General features: G+C 46.9%; 1 protein-coding gene across 6 annotated transcripts in view; it reads right to left on the reverse strand.

Annotated features, from left to right (window-relative positions):
* Positions 1 to 858: 858 nt before the first annotated feature.
* Positions 859 to 20571, reverse strand: part of LOC140208498 (uncharacterized) — a 33705-nt gene continuing 13992 nt past the window's right edge. For all 6 annotated transcript variants that reach the window (XM_072277198.1, XM_072277202.1, XM_072277197.1 and 3 more), the window contains 8 exons: positions 13060 to 13151; positions 11228 to 11394; positions 5473 to 5644; positions 5309 to 5374; positions 2736 to 3093; positions 2202 to 2288; positions 1879 to 2046; positions 859 to 1732 (listed from right to left, as the gene is read on the reverse strand). In XM_072277198.1, coding sequence (XP_072133299.1) covers positions 1645 to 1732; positions 1879 to 2046; positions 2202 to 2288; positions 2736 to 3093; positions 5309 to 5374; positions 5473 to 5644; positions 11228 to 11394; positions 13060 to 13151 — 1198 coding nt within the window. In that variant the 3' untranslated portion in view covers positions 859 to 1644. The remainder of the gene's footprint in view (positions 1733 to 1878; positions 2047 to 2201; positions 2289 to 2735; positions 3094 to 5308; positions 5375 to 5472; positions 5645 to 11227; positions 11395 to 13059; positions 13152 to 20571) is intronic.

Raw genomic sequence — 20571 nt, forward strand, 5'->3', positions numbered from 1 at the left:
ATGTGGGGGGGACGAATGGACAAGGGAGTCACTGGGATTGTGTGATGGAACGGCGTGGAGGGAGCTTCACGCTGTGTCTGACCCCGGGAGTGTGTGATGGGATGGTGTGGTGGGAGATTCACGCTGTGTCTGACCCCGGGAGTGTGTGATGGGACGGTGTGGAGGGAGCTTCACGCTGTGTCTGACCCCGGGAGTGTGTGATGGGACGGTGTGGTGGGAGATTCACGCTGTGTCTGACCCCGGGAGTGTGTGATGGGACGGTGTGGTGGGAGATTCACGCTGTGTCTGACCCCGGGAGTGTGTGATGGGACGGTGTGGTGGGAGATTCACTCTGTGTCTGACCTCGAGAGTGTGTGATGGGACGGTGTGGTGGGAGATTCACTCTGTGTTTGACCCCGGGAGTGTGTGATGGGATGGTGTGGTGGGAGATTCACTCTGTGTCTGACCCCGGGAGTGTGTGATGGGACGGTGTGGTGGGAGATTCACTCTGTGTCTGACCCCGGGAGTGTGTGATGGGACGGTGTGGTGGGAGATTCACTCTGTGTTTGACCCCGGGAGTGTGTGATGGGATGGTATAGAGGGAGTTTCATGCTGTGTTTGACCCCGGGAGTGTGTGATGGGACTTTATTTATCATTTCCCTTTTTTGTCCCCTTGCCCATCCTCTGGGTTCCCCCTCCTCACCCTTTTCCTTCTCCCTGGACCTCCTGTCCCATGATCCTCTCATGTCCCTTTGCCAATCACCTGTCCAGCTCTTGGCTCCATCCCTCCCCCTCCTGTCTTCTCCTATCATTTTGGATCTCCCCCTCCCCCTCCAACTTTCAAATCTCTTACTCACTCTTCCCTCAGTTAGTCCTGACGAAGGGTCTCGACTGTACCTCTTCCTAGAGATGCTGCCTGGCCTGCTGCGTTCACCAGCAACTTTGATGCGTGTTGTTTATTATCAAAGTTCTTATTTGTCACCATATACTACCCCGAGATTCATTTTATTGTAGTCATTTACAGGACAATAAATCAATATAGCAGAATTTATGAAAAACTATACAAAAACAAAGACTAACCAACAAGCAACGTGCAAAGGAAGGGAAATTTGTGCAAATAAAATATTAAATAATACTGACACGAGTTGTAAATTATTTGAAAGTGAGTCCGTAGGTTGTGGAATCAGTTCAGAGATGATGTGAGTGAAGTTATCCACGCCGGTGTCTCAGAAAAAACCCGCCATCATCGGGCCCTTCCTGTCTGTGTAATTCCCCGGCATGAAACGTAAAAGTTGCCCGTGAACGCAGCAGGCCAGCCAGCATTACGTACTCCCGGGATAATCCCACCCCGGGACACCGGTGTCCCAGACTGAGCCCCGGCCCCCGGGCTCTTCCCGTCTGTGTCATTCCCCGGGGTCCCGAACCCGCACATCCGGCAGAAGCAGCGCCGCTGGACAGGAGGCGGAAATACGTCACCACGGGAGACCAGAGAGCGTCGCACAGCGCGAGCCTAAAGCTAGTTCCGTTAAAAACGGTTGGGAATTAAACCTGGCGCGTGGCCATTAAAGGTAAGGGGAAGGTGGGGGGCGGGAGTTAAAGGGGAGGGCGGGGAATCGGCTAAACTGTCGGCATCCCGCGGGCGGGGATGTTCACACATTCAGATGTTCACACGGACACGGTCAGTCCGGGTCTGGGTTCCTGCAGAGATCTCAGTTCCTTCTCCCCGGTCCCACTGAACCGATTGTTCCCCAGCCTGAAACAGATGGGAGAATAAAGATGAAATAAACAGATCACACAACAGTGTCAGTAACAGGGGACAACACTCACAGACAAATATCACCAGAAAATCCGCGGATCCGCTGATATTTTATCACATTGAACATTAACACAAACACTCACCGGATCTGCTCCAGACTCGGGAGGGTCAGTATGAGGAGGCGGAGAGCGGGGACAGATTGGTCTGTCAGCGAGTTGTAACCCAGGTTCAGCTCCGTCAGTGATCGGTTTGTACTGAGAGCGGAGACGAGATCCTCGGCACCAGAATCTGTGAGACCGACCTCACACAGCCTGGAGATGAGAGAGAGTGAGGGTGAAGGACACAGAGAGACTGGAGACGGTACAAATCCCCAGTGTTTATCAGTAACACAATTACTGATCACATTAATGTTCAGTGTCAGACACCCAGTGACTGTAAACACAATCTCCCACAGTCTGGTACTTACCCCAGTTTCTGTATTTTACACTCCGGGTTCCTCAGAGCCGCAGACACCAGTTTCACTCCTGAATCTCCCAGTTTATTCCTCCCAAGTCTGAACACAAACAAACAAGTTGATCAACAAAGTGATTCAAACTGTGGGTCTGAGGGAATTTCTCTCACTCGAATATTTCAGGAAACATTAAACCCTTCGGTAAATCACTGATCGGAGTTCCCATCACTGTCAATGTCCCTCACTGCCCAGCTCCAGGGTATTCACCAAATGTCAGTAATTTAGTCTGTCGGTGTGACCCTGTAAACTCCACATATTCTGTCCCATTCCCCGATGGCTAGAAACGTGTTCCTGATGTGAGAGGGTCGGGAGGGGCAGGGATGAAGGAGGAACGGGGATGGGGAACAGAGATCCCACAGGACGAAGGGTGATGGCATTTGTCACAATTCTTCACAATCGTATTTATCACAGTTTTACCCAAATCCCTTTACATTGAAACAACACACCTGGACAGTTTCACAGTTCAGAGTGAGAGATAAATCAAGTTACCTCAACTCCTGGCACTTGTGCAGCCCGGGTCCCAGCCGCTGGATTCCTTCACACCGAATGTGGCAGCCCTCCAGGTTGAGGTATTTTATTGTATCACAGAGTCCAATGACATGATCCAGGACCGCGCAGTCAAACGGGGTCAGTGTCATTCCACTGAATGAAAGTTTTTTCACAGATCCCAGTGCGACCTCACGATTTTGAGACTCAAACAGGTAGCGTAATCTGTTCAGGAGGCTCCTTTTACCAGCTTCATTCCATGTGTTTCCACTCTGACGTTTAACTTCCTCCTTCACCCAGTCAATCACCTGGCAGGTTGTTTCATGAGGAAATGGACCCAGAAACTCCTCTCGGCCCTGAGCTGTCATTGGGGAGGAGAGACCAGCCACAAAATGAAGAAATACATGAAATTGACCATCTGTCATGTTATGGGATTCAGTGAGGAATTTCAGGATATCCCCGGGATGTGGATTCAGGAATTGTGCGACTGCAGCTACAAACTCTTGGATAGTGAGGTGTGGGAAAGTGTACAGATGAACAATGCATACTTTGCATATGTCTTCACCGCGCAGAGAGCTGTTGTCCGTGAATGCGGGCAGTAGGAGTGAGTGCCATTGCTATTACAAAAGAAAAAGTGCTCGGCATACTGAGAAGTCTTAAGGTGAGTAAGTTACCTGATCCAGATGGACTATGTCCCAAGTCCAAAGAGAGGCTGCTGGAGAGATAACGTATGCATCGGTCATTATCTTTCAACAATCACTTGATACTGGCATTGTCCCAGATGAGTGAAGGATTGCAAATGTCACTCCACTCTTTAAGAAGGAAGGACAAAGAAGGGAAATTATAGGCCAGTTAGCCAAACTTCAGTGGTTAGGAAAGTGTTGGTGTCGATTATTAAGGTTGAGGGTTCGAGGTACTTGGAGGCTAATGACAAAATAAGTCAAAGTCAGCGTGGTTTCTGTGAAGGACAGTCATACCTAACAAATCGAGGAGAAAACAAGCAGGCTGGACAAAGGAGAGTCAGTGGATGCCATTTACTTAGATTTTCAGAAGACATTTGATAAGTTGTCACATATGAGACTGCTGAACAAGGTAAAATCTTACGGTGTTGCAGGAATGATATTGGCATGTGTAGCGGAATGGCTGACAGGCAGCAGGCAGCGAGTGAAAATAAAAGGGTCTTTTTCTGTTTGGCTGCCGGTGACTGGTGGTTTTCCTCAGGGATCAGTATTGGGACTGCTACTTTTCACATTGTTTGCCGGGGATTTAGATAATGTAATTGATTGCATTGTGGCAAAGTTTCTGGGTTTCAAAAAGGTAGGTGGAGGGGTGAGTAGTGCTGAGAAAGCAATGTGATTGCAGCAGGACCTAGACAAATTGGAAGAGTGGGCAAAATAAAAGGTGGCAGATGGAATATAGTTTTGAGAAATGTATGATAATGTATATTGGTAAAAGGAACAATAGTGCAGACCATAATCCAAAATGGAAAGAGGGGTCAAACATCAGAGGTACAGAGGGACTTGGGAGTCCCCGAACTGTTAATTTACAGGTCGAATCTGTGGTAAGGAAAGCAAATGCAATGTTGGCATTTATTTCAAGGGGAATCGAATCTACAAGCAAGGAGACAATGCTGAGCATTTATAAGACTGCAGTCAGGTCTCACTTGGAGTTTATGGCCCTATATCTCAGAAAAGATGTGTTGTCATTGGAGAGAGACCAGAGCAGATACACGAGGATGATTTCGGGAATGAAGGGTGAACATCCGAGGAGCATTTTCGAAACTTTGGGCCTGTACTCACTGGACTTTAGAAGAATGCTGGGGGTGGGGGGGGGGGGAGGATCTCCTTGAAAGGACCAGATAGAATGGAAATGGAGAGGATATTTCCTATGTTGGGGGTATCCAGAACTACAGGGCACAACCCGAAAGTTAATGGGTCATCCTTTAGAACATGTCAGGAGGATTCTTTATTTTTTAGCCAGGAAGTACCAAATCCATTGAATGCTCTGGCACAGACCGTGGGTACAGTTAAGACGAGGTTGATCGTTTCTTGATCGGTCAATGCTTCAAAAGATATGGTGAGAAGGCAGTTGTATGGAGTTCAGTGGGATTTGGGATCAGCCATGGTGGAATGGCGGAGCAGACTGATGGGCTGAATGGCCGAATGCTGCTCCCATGTCTTGTGGTCTTGTGGAGGAATAACAACAAATCTCATCTCTACTTTGGAGCGGAGGTCTGAGATTTTCCTTGCTGAAGTTGGATGTTCCAATTGGAACAGTTTGGCTTCAGTTTGGTCAAATCTCCGGATATTTGGCGCTAGAGTAAGAGGAACGCTGAGGATTCCTCTCTGACCGACTGGATTGTTTGTTTATGAAACTCATACAGGTTTCTGGGTGCACAGTCCGAGACTTGGAAGGTGTCAGGTGTTGTGACGAATGCAAATGCTTTCCTGTGCTCCAGCCGCAGCAACAAACACCTGTCTCCCCATTTCTGATCGTCTCTAAACAGGCCTCTGAAGACAGGTATTCAGACACTCAGAGTGAAATCAAGACTTTGAGTTTTCCGCTTCATCGCTTACCTTCCAGGTCAGTAGGCGTTTCAGAAAAAGCACACACAGTGTCCATGTAGGCGAACTGGCCGTCACCTGTTCAAACAGATTAACCTGCATGAAGTCTGGTCTGTGTAATACTGTAAATTCATCAGCATTTACATCTGTAACACACAGTGTATTGTTCACCGTACCACGTTCCCGTATTTCATTCAGTATTCTGCTCAGCTTCGGTAAATGGTGATGTTGTTTCACAAAGGATTCCCACATCACCCTTCGGGCCCCGGAGCCCTTCTCCATTACCAGATCCAGGAGGAGTTTGGAAGCACCCGCTCGGTTTCCCTTCTCCGCCAGCTCAGTCACGCTCTGTAATGAACAATGGGGAATATATTGAGGAGCGGAGGGATGGGTACAGATCTGCTCGACACAGATCACTAAGAGACATTGAAGTGTTCATAGCGGGGGAAAGTTTTAAAAGAAACGAGCGGGGTCAGTCGAGACTTCCTGCACGCCACAGATTGAGGGGTAATTATCAGACTAGCAAGGTTTGAGCGGAGCAGACATAGTGTGAGTGAGCCAGAGATAGAGTGGGGAGTTGAGTCTTCGTGTCAGAGAGGGTTCAGTGAGGAGACTTCAGGTAGATTTTTAAAGAAGCGAGCAGGGGCAGTCAAGACCTCCTGAATGCCACAGTTTGTGGGGCAATTATCCACTTGGCAAGGATTAATTGGAGCAGACATACTGTGAGTGAGCCAGAGATAGAGCAGGGTCTTGAGGCTTTGTGCCAGAGAGAGTTCAGAGAGGAGAGGCGGAGGCTGTTGGTAGATTTGGGGTAATATTTTACCTGTATTTTTCACAGAATGCCAGGCAGGGTAATGGGATGCTCTTCCTACAGGGTGCAGCAAGACAGGGAGACCTCTAGTGTCCCTGACAACTGCACCTTCAGGAATTTCATCCAGCTGCAGCTTCTTACACACTGTGCTCAGGAATTGGAGCTGCAGCTGGAGGAACCCAGGATCATTCAAGAGGCTGAGAGGTTGACTGACAAGTTATACGGGGAGGGAGCTATACCCAAGGGGCAGGACAGAGGTAACTGGGTGACTGTCAGGAGGGGGAAAGGAGACAGGCAGCCACTGTAGGAAACTGCTCTGTAACCGGTACACGGCTTTCTGTTTCGGGGTATGACCTAGCAGAGGAAAGTCATGGCGATTATACTTCTGGCACTGAATTTGGCTTTGTGACTCAGAAGGGGTGAGAAGAGTGAACTGAACTAACAGGGGCATTCAATGGCTAGTAGAACACACTGGAGATCCTGTTGATGAGAACAAGATTTCTGGATCATGTGTTTCCAAGGTCAGGGATATCTCCCATCCAGTCTAAAACTTTGTTAAGGGCAGGGTGAGCAGTCAGAAGTCGTGGTCCACGTCGGTACCAATGACAAGAGTAAGAAGTGTGATGAGGTCATGCAAAGTGAGTTCATGGAGTTCGAAGCTAAGCTAAAAGGCAGGTCCTCCAGTGTTGTGTTCTCAAGGGTACTACCCGTACCACGTGCTAGCCAGGCCTGAAATAGGGCGATCATACAGTTTACGTGTGGCTGATGAAATGGTGCATGACCGAGGGTTTGAGATGTTTGAATGATTGGGCTCTCTTCCAAGTAAGATTGGACCTGGACGGGGGTGATCATTTTGCACCCGAGCTGGAGGGGGACTGATACTCTTGCAGGATGGGTTGTTAGCGCTGCATGGGAAGGTGGAGGTGTTAAACTTGAGTTGCAGGGGGATGAAGAACCAGAGTGGATAATGGAGAGGTTGTGTGGGAAAGACGTTGTTAAGCCAACATAAAAAGTCAGGAATCTAAAGGATGAACATGGTGAAACTAATGTTCCGAGTTGTGTATTATTTCAATGCAAGGAGTACTGTAGGAAAGGCAGATGAGTTTAGAGCATTGACCAGCACATTGAATCTCAGCATTGTCACCATTAATATGATTGGGTTGGAGCTGGCGCAGGATTGGCCGCTCAGCATTCCAGGGTTCCGTTGCGTTCGACACGATTCGATAGAGCGGGAGGGATTACAGATGGAGGGGTGGAATAACTATTCAGAGAAGACGTCACTGCATTGCTCAGACAGGACAATCTGGATAGCTGGTGCAATGAGACTACATGGGTGAAACTACGGAATAAGAAAGGGATGACCACGTTAGTGGGATTATATTATAGAGCACCCAATAGTCAATGGGATTCAGAGGATCAAATATGTAGAGAGATCACAGAAACAAGAAACACGAGGTTCTGATGGTAGATAATTTTAACTTTCCATTTAGTGACTGGGAAACCCATATTTTAAAGGGCTGGATGGGATATTGTAGGTCAAATTGGTTCAAGGAAGTTTCCAGAATCAATATATTGAGATCACAACTGTAGACAGTACATACAAGAATCCTGTTAGGGAACAGCACAGGTGCAGGGGAACACTTTGGATCTGGTGATCATCATGCCATTAGTTTAAAGATCATTATGGAAAAGGATAGGTCTGGTCCTCGGGTTAAGATTCTAAATTGTAGAAAGGTCAATTAGAATGGTATCAGCAGGGATCTGACGAAACTGGATTGGGACAGGTTGTTTTCTGGTACAGATGTGCTTGGTGAGTGTGAGGCCTCCATAACTGAAATTTTCAGAGTACAGAGTTCCAATGCATAAATGACCATAGATACAGAGTTTGAATGTTCCTGAGACAATAAAAGGTACGGGTAACATGTTTAGGGAAGCTTGGGTATTGAGAGACATTGAGGCCCTGAGTGCATCTCAAGTACAGGCTCGAAGATCAAATGAGGTGCTTGATGACTACAAGAAATTCAAGAGAAATACAAATGCTCTAGCAGACAAGGAAAAAGAGAACTTCAAACTCTTCATCGATTATTTTCGGAACAAAAGTATAGCAACGGACAAAATTGAAGTTCAGAATGGCATTTACGCGTGATGCTGAAAAGGTGGCGGGGGGGGATTTTAAATGCATTTTTTACATTTATATTTACACCGGAGACATACAGAGTCTTTACAGTGAGCCAAACAGCGGTGAGATCATGGACTCTATACAGAGGAGGGGGTGTTGCTGTCTTGAGGCAGATGGGGGGGGGGGTAAATCCCCAGGGTTTTCCTTCCCACCTTGTCTGAGGCGAGTGCAGAGATTGCAGGTGCACCAGTGACGATATTTAAAATGTTAGATGCGGAAGTATTGGAGGGTAGATAATGTTGTTCTGCTGTTTGAAAAGGAGGTAAGAAAAAGTTAGGGAATTACAGGTTGATGAGCCTAACACCAGTGGTGGTAAAGTTATTGGTAGGTATTCTAATGGACTGAATATGAGTACTTGGATGGACGAGGATTGATCAGGTATAGTGAACACTGATTTCTGCCTGGTAGATCCTACCTAACCAATCTTATATTTTCTCAACAAGTTCCCAAGCAAGTAATGAAAACAAGGAAGTAGATGTTGTCTGCATGGACTTCAGCAAGGCCTCTGACTCGATCCCTCATCGGAGCCTGGTCAGTAAGATTAAGTCGCTTGACATTCATGACATGGTAGTAAGTTAGTTTAGATATTGGATTCGTGAGAGAAGCTAAGGGAGGTAGTAGAGGTTTGCTTCTCAGACTTGAAGTCAATGACTAGTGGTGTGCTTCAGGTATCTGTGCTCGGTCTGGTGTTGTCTACCAACGCCCTGGATGATAATGTGGTAAACTGGGTCAGCAGATCTGGAGACGATACCAAGGTAGACACCAAGGTAATGAAGACACGACAGCACTAAGGCATTGAGTGGTAGTGCTAAGAGTGGCAGTAGAGGTTTGCTTCTCTGACTAGAGGTCTATGACTAGGGGTGTGCGGCAGCGATCTGTACTTGGTCTCATGCTGTCTGTCATATACATCAACGCTCTGGATGATAATGTGGTAAAGTGGGTCAGCAGATCTGTGGATGACACCAAGGTAGTGACAGCGAGGAAGGTTATCGGAGCTTGCAGCGGGACATGGGACAGCTAGAAAAAGGTGGAATGGAGATTGGGAGGTAGAATTTAAAGACACATGTGAGGTGTTGCACTTTTTGAGGACAAACCACGATAACACTAAGACATTGAGCATTGAGGTAAAACTAAGGTATCAGGGAATTCAGATCCAAAATTTCTTGGAAGTGTTGTCGAAGTTAGATGGCGTTGTAAAGCTTTTAGGACATGGGCTTTCATAAATCAAAATATTGAATACAGAAGCTGGGATATATGTCTAAATTGATGTATCAGAGGCTAATTTGTATACCTACTTCTCGGAAGGATATTAATAAGATTGAACTAGTGCAGAAAAAAAAATGCAGATTGTTGCCAGAACTTGAGGTCCTGAGATATAGGGAAAGTGTGAATACGGTAGGAGGTTATTCCACAGAGTGTAGGAGGACCAGGAGAGATGTGATGGAGGTGTACAAGTTTATAAAAGGTATAGAGAGAGTAAGTGCTGAAAGGCATTTACTACTGAGGTTGGGTGGGACTGGAATTAGACATGGGGTAACGATGACAGGTGAAAGGCAATATGAGGGGGAACTTGTTCACTCGGACGCCGCTGAGAACGTGGAACGTGCTGCCATCGGAATTAGTCGATGTACATTCAATTTGAACATTTACGATCAATTTGGGTAAATTCACCAATGGGGGAGTTATGGATGTCTCCAGTCCGGGTTCAGATCAATGGGACTAAACAGATAATAGGTCGGTGTGGTCCAGATGAGCGGAAGAGCCTGTTGCTATACTGTAGAGTTTGATGACTATGGCTAGGTCAAACTGTGACAGGATCACCGTTGATTTCCCCTGGGGTAATTGCCGGTGAACCGCAGCAGGTTCACACTTCACTGCCAGGCTCCATGAGGGGTCCAGTGTCAGCCTACAGCTGGGAATTGGCAGTGAGGAGCAGACAGCAAATTCACGACTAGTGCGCACGTGTGACAAACCAAAGCCAACTGGTGGTAATGTTGAGTAAGAAGTTTGGACTGAAATTGTCAGCTGCCTCACGTGGAATGCAGTGTTCAGTGTGGTGTGTGGCTCTTCACTAAAATTCAGTCTGGGTGGCAATAGGTGAATGCATTCCAGTAGCACAAGGAGCATTGGAAAGCTGTTTCTTTGTAATTCTGTGTGAGCGGTAGATGCTTGGAATATTTTCAGTGATAGTGATGTTGCACATCCCAGTGTTAACAGTATATGCTGTGGTAATAGATAGCGAAATCAAAGATTATGGAGATAAGGCAGGACCTGGATACTGATTATGGATGATCAGCCATGATCACAGTGAATGGTGGTGCTGGCTCGAAGGGCCGAGTGGCCTACTCCTGCACCTATTGTCTATTGTCTATTGTCTCTTGTCTATAATTTCAAACTCAAATTGGAAGAGTCACAATTAACAAAAGGTAACAGAACCATGAGGCATGTTGGGATATTGATCAAAAAAGGATCAGCAGTTCAAATGAGAGATGATAGTCAGTGTTACCTGGTCAATTGAAAATGGGGTTGAAGGTCGACGAGAGTCATTATATATTTGATTTGTGGGAAACTCGTGGGTCATCAGAAGAACACAGATTGGTGAATGGCCATTAAGGTCGAACATTGGGAGCATAATGTGATGTCAGACGGAGTGGTGTAAAGTGGTTCTCTGTCCACTTTCAATGTCCGTCAATTGTCATATTATTAAAGACACCTGTCAATCATTGTCTGTATCCTAACCTGTCCAAAAAATGAATGTGTTCAGAAAACTGACGAGAGGCTTGCATTGGTGAATAGGGTTTCCAGAGATGAAAACTCTTTCCTTGATGTTGACCACAAGCATTGCAGGATTTTCATAGCCCAGAGGTGCCGTTACACCGGTGCTGTCTGTCTGTGACAGATTCAGTAGAATCTATACTCAGTCTATGTTCCTTCCACTTACTTGATACTCTCGCCTGGTGAAGTGATCCTCGCCCATTAACGTGGAGCCGACTCCCTCCACATCCTCCTCAATCGCCTGCTCCAGTCGCTTCATGTAGAATCTCGTCAACTGGTAGAGTTGGTGATCCTCACAATTTGACAGGAAGGCGGAGATTGCGGAGTTCAGATCTGTAGTCAGTCATGGAACATAAAATAGTAGATGTCTCATGCGAAGGCGGCCACGATGCCAATTTAAACCAATCCCATCTTCAGGAACGTGTCAATATCCCTCCGTTCCCGGCCTACTCATGAGTTCAAACACCTCTCAGATGCTGCTGGGTATCCGTTTTCAGTCCCCCTCCTCCCACCCCCAGGCTGCACATTCCAGGCACTGATCACTCTCTGCGGATAACATGCATCCTAAATCCCATTTAAACTTTCCCCTCTAATCTTAAGTCTATTCCCTCTGGTATTTGTGGTGAAACTCGTCTGCACACTCTCCAGACCCTCCACATCATTCTCGTGATGTGCTTACCAGATTTCTGCACAATATTGAAATAGTCTCTTAACCAACGTTCATCCAGTTACATCCCAACTTTAACAAATACCTCAACTCGTCGTTATCACGTTACCAGTTGTGTTGCCACTTTCACGGAGCTATGCACATCCATCACAAGACCCGTCGTACATCAATCATATTACCGGTCCCAGCATTCACTGCGCACATCGCTCGCAAAGTTGGCCTCCCAAAGTGCAACTTCTCACATTTGCCTGAATTAACTGTTCTTGGCGACTCTCTGTTCATATTTCTGATTGGATGCTGAACACTTTGACAACAGTCCCAAATTTACTCAACTCCGCCAACTCTGCAAGTCAACGAATCAGTCCACTTATGTGGTTTTACAAAGATATCATTTTGAGTAATACATAGTTTATTATTAATTTATTTACATCACACACGACTCATGGCGAAAGAATGATCCTTGTGGATACTACTGGTCACAGACCTTCAGCCAGAACAACGCTCCTCCAATCCTGACTCCATTGTATGTGCCCAATACAATTTTGAAATCAATTTACAAATTCTCTGATTAAGATTCCTCAAGCCGAAACGTCAATAGTTAATTTCTCTCTATAGATGCTGCCTGACCTGCTGAGTTCCTCCAGCATTCTGTGCGGTGCCCTCTCTACTTATCATTTTGTTTTACTTTAATCCTATTCGCCAAGGATATTTCATTGCTTCAGTGGACCACACCGCACCACCAGAATCCCTGTTTAATTTTTTTCTTGTTCACTGTCTCCCGCACCCAGCACATTCTCCCACAATATAACGTTCCTTAACTCGACCACAGAAACGGACACCGGGAAACTCCCCTCACCTCCTTTGTGCAACAACCCGAAAATCCGGGCAGAATTCACTCCTGCCCTTCCAAAAGAGAAAACAACATCTGTTTCTCTCACTGTCTGTTGAAGGCATTTCCCACATCAGGATGTAACAAATACTGACAGAAATTCTGTCTGTTCCCTGGACGGTTACATTGCCCGGCGATGTATTCCTGTCTGAGTGTCACCCACACCCACCATATTCAGGAGCTCCTTCCCCTTTCACTCAGGTGAAAATTTGCACGGTGAGGGGAGTGATTCGACCATTCCCGTTGTTAGGTCCCTGCGCTGGACCTGGTGAATTGTTCCAGTGCTGAAGGATGCTTTACCAGTAGGAACAATGACCCTGGCTTATGGTACTTTCTCTCTGGCCCTTTATCGCCCAAGTTTATTCCTCTTAACTACTGATGATTTGACTACACGTGTACCATAAGGACAGAGTTTTAATGAGAAAGAGCCCAGTGAGCATACCTGTGTCCATTCTGACTCCGACTGACGTTGGTTGGTTGGCGTCTTCTTGTGCGCCGTCCGAGTGGAAGAAAGCACCACCTGCTGGCGATAACCTGTATTACACAAATAAAACAGAGTGGGTCAGTTACTCTGCCCTTCAGATTTAAAACACTTCTGTCAGGTTGCTGCTCAGTCTCCTACATTCCAGGGAGTAAAGACATAGAGTCGCCATCCTCTCCCCAAAAAATGGGCCTTCTGGCCCTGATAACACACTCGCAAATCTTCTCTGCACTATTTCCACTTTACCCAAAGGTTTTCAAACATATAGCGTCTAGAACTATACTTTGTACTACAAACACAGTCTCTCTTTCTCTGTATCTTGTTTTACAGCGGTTGGCATCCAGCTTAATGGTGCATTACCGCCGCCCACTACTCCAGAATGTGCACTAGACATACATTCTAAATCCCTTCACCCAATCTCACACACACACACACACACAAACCGACACTTCACCCTCCCATCTTTGACCATCCTAGTATCCTATTCCTGTTTATTCGTCATATTCTATATAAAACCCCTGTACCCCTTAAAAACGCTAAAAATACCCGGACTTGTGCTCTCTCACCCATGCCCAGCAACCCTTTTAATGTGAATTCCTGCATCCCCAACTCCCTTAATTTATTTCTCATAATCTCTCTCTGTATCCCATACTTCCTGCAACACAAAACTACATGTTCTACTGACTCCTCTTCCTGACATTCCTCACACAATCCTGTCTGGTGTTTCCCTATCATTTTCAATGTTTTGTTTAATGCACAATGTCCCAGCCTTAACCTAGTCCACAGTTTGCTCTCTTCTGTTTCCACTACCTATACTAGTAACTGAAACACTCTTTTGTATTTGATATAAATGCCTCCCTTTCCCCTTCCAGTCCCATCTTTCTTGCCACATTCGGTTGACTTTTTCCCAGATTACACACTTAACCTCTGCTTTACTGATACTAATGTGCATTTCCACATTTTCTTTCTTTAACGCCCTCTTTGCCAACTCATCCACCCTCTCATTCCCCTTCACCCCTACAAACACAGTCTCACCAACGACTCATACATAATGGTTAAAACAGCTCTTTACAGTTCAAACGACCCAGTTGCAATTCCTGCCGCTGCCTGTAAGAGTTTGCAGGTTCTCACCGTGATCGCAGGGGTTCCTCCAGTTGATCCGGTTGCCGCCCCCTCCCCCCCCCCCACCCCCCGACGACAGTCTTAAGACGTACCCGTGGGCAGGTTAATTGGTCATTGTAAATTGTCCTATGATAAGACTAAGATTAAATCGGGTGATTTTATGGACAGTGCGGCCATTATTTTTAAAATTCTCATTTAAAAAAATAAAATAATGTCACAACTCCTGCACTCAGTACATCGACTGTTGAAGGATGCCGTGGTAAACACCTCTTCACCACCCCGTGTCGCCACATTGAGCGAACTGTGCGCTTATACTCCTCGGTCCCTCTGTCCTACGACAATCTCAGACCATGAGCTGCTTGTCGCTTGTTACAGTTGTAACCCTCAGGTTGTGGCCGGTGGCCTTAGCCTATGGGAAGACAGTCTCCGGCCGCGCCAAACTTGTGAAATCTCGTTTGTGTGGATGTTACAAACCAGTACCACAAAATAACAGACAGTGCACCATATGCAGTTAAACGATTTAGCTTACGTCGGAGCTCACGGTTTCCCCGTCCTTTAGTTCTCCATTGTTTCCCGTCCTGCCCCCGCCCCTCCCGGCCCCATTCCATGTCCACTGCGTCATGACGTCTACTATCTCTACGTTCTGGTAACTTCTCTCTTCATCTTCTGCCGAGCGAAGGCCCGCGAACCTCTCGCTTTCGGCCCACAAGAAAGAAAACCACTCCTCTCGTTCGACAGGGCATATTGCAAAGTCTCCGTTATCTCTAGCCATAATCCAATCACTGCAGCTACAAAGAAGCCATTGCATTATCAGTAAAACATTTCTCACGGCGTTACACTCTACCCCTACCACATTTATTCATGCCCTCATGACTTTGACATAATTGGCCAGCCCTTCCTGCAAAACACAAAGTCCAATCCAGGTGTAAAAGGCAGTGGCACATCTCCCCAAAGCGGTAGGGGTCACACTCTGTTACCCCGGCACTACGTAGGGCAGCCTATCCTGTGGTCTCCTGATTCTGTGAAATCACCGTTCCCCCTCATCTACCTCTTCATGTTCCGACACTACTGGTGATACTTTTGGTCTACCTGGCGAGGCCTCCCCCTGCCTATCACTCGTGCCCACCTTCAACTGGGACCCTTGGCTGAGGCTCGCTTCATCCTTTGCAGGGTCCCGCTGCAACCTGGGCTTTCTACAGATAGAAGCCTGCCTGTCCACCGATTTCACGTGACTCAGCTTGAGAAGGGTTGGAAATCTCTTCCTCAATCATAGGGCAGTTAGCAAAAAGCAGCATAAACCAGACCTGGCTTTCACTGCCTTCTGGGGCAGAGCATACCACCTATCCACCACTCCCTGGGTGAAAAAGTTTTCCCTCAACTCCGTTCTAAATAGCCTACCCCTTATTCTTAAACTGTGGCCTCTAGTTCTGGACTCACCCATCATAGAAACCATAGAAACTACAGCACAGAAACAGGCCTTTTGGCCCTTCTTGGCTGTGCCGAACCATTTTCTGCCTAGTTCCAATGACCTACACACGGACCATATCCCTCCATACACCTCCCATCCATGTATCTGTCCAATTTATTCTTAAATGTTAAAAAAAGAACCCGCATTTACCACCTCATCTGGCAGCTCAATCCATACTCCCAACACTCTCTGTGTGAAAAAGCCCCCCCCCAATGTTCCCTTTAAACTATCACCCCTCACCCTTAACCCATGTCCTCTGGTTTTTTTCTCCCCTTGCCTCAGTGGAAAAAGCCTGCTTACATTCACTGTATCTATACCCATCATAATTTTATATACCTCTATCAAATCACCTCTCATTCTTCTATGCTCCAGGGAATAAAGTCCTAACCTATTCAACCTTTCTCTGTAACTGAGTTTCCCAAGTCCTGGCAATATCCTTGTAAACCTTCTCTGCACTCTTTCAACCTTATTTATATCCTTCCTGTAATTTGGTGACCAAAACTGAACACAATACTCCAGATTCAGCCTCACCAATGCCTTATACAGCCTCATCATAACATTCCAGCTCTTATACTCAATACTTTGATTAATAAAGGCCAATGTACCAAAAGCTCTCTTTACGACCCTATCTAGTTGTGACGCCACTTTTAGGGAATTTTGTATCTGTATTCCCAGATCCCTCTGTTCTACTGTACTCCTCAGTGCCTTACCATTAACCCTGTATGTTCTACCTTGGTTTGTCCTTCCAACGTGCAATACCTCACACTTGTCTATATTAAACTCCATCTGCCATTTTTCAGCCCATTTTTCCAGCTGATCCAAGTCCCTCTGCAGGTGCTGAAAACCATCCTCACTGTCTACTACACCTCCAATCGTTGTATCATCAGCAAATTTGCTGATCCAATTTACCACATTATCATCCAGATCATTGATATAGATGACAAATAACAATGGACCCAGCACTGATCCCTGTGGCACACCACTAGTCACAGGCCTCCACTCAGAGAAGCAATTCTCTACCACCACTCTTTGGCTTCTTCCATTGAGCCAATGTCTAATCCAATTTACCACCTCTCCATGTATACCTAGCGACTGAATTTTCCTAACTAACCTCCCATGAGGGACCTTGTCAAAGGCATTACTGAAGTCCTTGTAGACAATATCCACTGCCTTCCCTTCATCAACTTTCCTGATAACCTCCTCGAAAAACTCCAATAGATTGGTCAAACATGCCCTACCACGCACAAAGCCATGTTGACTCTCCTTAATAAGTCCCTGTCTACACAAATGCTTGTAGATTCTGTCTCTTAGTACTCCCTCCAATAACTTACCTACTACCGACGTTAAACTCACCGGCCTATAATTTCCCGGATTACTTTTCGATCCTTTTTTAAACAACGGAACAACATGAGCCACTCTCCAATCCTCCGGCACTTCACCCGTAGACAGCGACATTTTAAATATTTCTGCCAGGGCCCCTGCAATTTCAACACTAGTCTCCTTCAAGGTCTGAGGGAACACTCTGTCAGGTCCCGGGGATTTAACCACTTTAATTTTCCTCAAGACAGCAAGCACCTCCTCCTTTTCAATCTGTACAGTTTCCACGATCTCACTACTTGTTTCCCTCAATTCCATAGACTTCATGCCAGTTTCCTTAGTAAATACAGATGCAAAGAAAAACTATTTAACATCTCCCCCATTTCCTTTGGTTCCGCACATAGCCGTCCACTCTGATCTTCAAGAGGACCAATTTTATCCCTTACAATGCTTCCTGCCTCCAGCGTGTCCCATCCCTTAATAATGTTATATGTTTCAATCAGAACCACCACCCCCCCGCCCCTTCCTTCTAAATTCCAGTGTATACAAGCTCAGTCGCTCCAATCTTTCAACATATGACAGTCCCACCGTCCCGGGAATTAACCTCGTGAACCTCCGCTGCACTCCCTCAATAGCAAGAATGTCCTTCCTCAAATTTGGAGACCAAAACTGCACACAATTCTCCAGGTGTGGTCTCACCAGGGCCCTGTAGAGCTGCAGAAGGACCTCTTTGCTCCTATTCTCAATTCCCCTTGTTATGAAGGTCAGCATGCTATTAGCTTTCTTCACTGCCTGATGTACCTGCATGCTTGCTTTCAGTGACAGATGTACAAGAATACCTAGATCTCCTTGTACTTCTCCTTTTCCTAACTTGACACCATTTAGATAATGATCTGCCTTCCTGTTCTTAGCACCAAAGTGGACAACCTCACATTTATCCACATTAAACTGCATCTGCCATGCATCCACCCACTCACTCAGCCTGTCCAATTCACCCTGCATTCTCATAACATCCTCCTCACATTTCACACTGCCACCCAGCTTTGTGTCATCTGAAAATTTGCTAATGTTACTTTTAATCCCTTCATCTAAATCATTAATGTATATTGTAAACAGCTGTGGTCCCAGGATTGAACCCTGCGGTACCCCACTGGTCACCACCTGCCATTCCAAAAGGGACCCGTTAATCGCTACTCTTTGTTTCCTGTCAGCCAGCCAATTTTCAATCCATCGCAGTAGTCTGCGTCCAATACCATGTGCCCTAATTCTGCCCACTAATCTCCAATGTGGGACTTTGTCAAAGGGTTTCTGAAAGTCCAGATATACTGCATCCACTGGCTCTCCCTTGTCCATTTTCCTAGTTACATCCTGAGAAAATCTCAGAAGGTTAGTCAAGCAGGATTTACCCTTCGTAAATCCATACCGACTCGGACCGATCCTGTTACTGCTGCCCAAATGTGTCATAATTTCATCTTTTATAATGGACTCCAGCATCTTTCCCACCACTGACGTCAGGCTAATCGGTCTATATTTCCCTGTTTTCCCTCTCCCTGCTTTCTTGAAAAGTGGGACAACATTAGCCACCCGCCAATCCAGAGGAACTGATCCTGAATCTATCGAACATTGGAAAATAATTACCAGTGCGTCCACGATTTCTAAAGTCACCGAATCAGTATCCCACTCAGTGGCGGGGGCCGGTCTAATCTCGCCTGCTGTTCGTCCTGCAGTTGCGCAGCGTTTCCTCAGAGTTTACTTAGTGGTGTAGGCTGCAGGTCGGGCTCTGAGTCAACCTGCACCTCTTGTCCCAAAGGCAGAAGGTGGTTCTGATGGAGAATCTTGACAGGCCCATTCCCATCCTCTGGTTTCACTTGGAAAACTGGCACGTTTGGCACTTGACTCTCCACCACATAGGGCGTAGCCGCCCAGCGATCAGCCAACTTATGCTTCCCAGGTAGCCCCAAATTCATTATGAGGACTCGCTCTTCCGGCAGGAGATGGGAGAACCTCACCTTTTGATCATACCTCCTCTTAATTCCTTGATTCTGCCTGGCTGCCGCGGCCCCAGCTAATTCATACGCTTTTTTCAACTCTCTACTCATATCAGACACATACTTCAGATAAGTCTTCGGTGGTAAGTCGCCCTCGTCGGTCCCAGAAAAAAAGGCCGACGGGCAACCTCGCCTTGCGCCGGAACATCAGCTAATATGGCGAGTACCCGGTAGCTTCATTTCATGTACGGTTGTAACAGTTGGCCAGAAGTCCAAAAATTTGACTCCATCTGCTGGCCTTGCTGATCTCCAAAGTCCTGAGCATGTCTATCAGGGTCTGATTGAATCTCTAGGGCTGGGGATCGACCAGCGGATGATTGTGAGTAATCCCCGACTTCTCGACTCCAAGCATGCCCAGTAACTCATGTATGTGTTTGCTCTCGAAGTCCCGTCTGTGATCACAATATGTTCGCCTGGAGAGGCCATAATAAATTAAACACGTCTTCCAAAACACCTTTGCCTCCGTTGTCGCCCTCTGATCATTAGTCGGGACAGCCTGCGCATATTTGGTGTAGTGATCCGTGATGACTAAGACATTCGCCGTGCTGCTGGCATCGGGTTGTACTGACACGAAGTCGATACACACCAGGTCAAGGAGTCCCGCGCTCTGCAAATGGGACAAGGGAGATTCCCGCGTAGGCGGTGTCTTCCTCCGTGTGCATCGAGTGCACGACTTGCAGTTTTCTTCGACCTCCGGATTCAATTAGGGCCAGTAGGCCTGTGGAACAATCTATAGGTCTTTTCAACCCCGAAATGTTCAGAATCATCATGAAGTGACTTCAACGCAATTCCCATTATTTCTCTGGGAGAACCAGCACGGAACGGCGAGGTCTGTCCGGAGGCGACGTGACCCGGTATAGGATCTGGTTCCTCAACTCCAACCTGGGCCATTCTCTCAGTAATGGAGGCAAGATAGCGTGTTTCCTCTTCTCCGCCTGAGCCATGTCTCCCTTTTTGGCTGCTGACCAAATAGTACCGATGTCCGGGTCATCTCGCCGAGCAGCTGCCACTTCGCCAGAACTCAATTCCGGCAACTGGTTTGTCTTCAGAGCTGTCAGGTTACAGCAAACTTCTGGAACGGCGTCATCGGATCCCCCAGTTGATCTATCATTCGATCCTGCCCCTGCTTCCCGTCTGTCTTCACCGTGATGGCAAACTGACACATGACTTTCACCCGCGGGACAGTAAAGCTCTCCCACTCTCCGTCCCTGTCCAGCCCTGCATGCGCTCATAGCCCCCACTGTTTTCTCCTTGACACGCTGGAATTTTGCAGGTGCCTCCGATATGCCCTGGGGCATCGTTTCGAAGTGGAAAATTCCCAGGTGACATATAAATGCCATACTCTCATTGTCGGCCTCACTGACAGGGATCTGGTAATAGTCATTCCCCATGTCCAGCACACTGAATCACTTCGCACCACTCAGACAGACCAGCGCGTCTTCGATCCTTGGGACCGTATACTGGTCTGGGATAATATGCCTGTTCAGAGTCCTATAGTCCACACACATGTGTACCTTC

The sequence above is a fragment of the Mobula birostris genome, chromosome 13 (assembly GCF_030028105.1).
Source record: "Mobula birostris isolate sMobBir1 chromosome 13, sMobBir1.hap1, whole genome shotgun sequence".
Taxonomy (NCBI): Eukaryota; Metazoa; Chordata; class Chondrichthyes; order Myliobatiformes; family Myliobatidae; genus Mobula; species Mobula birostris.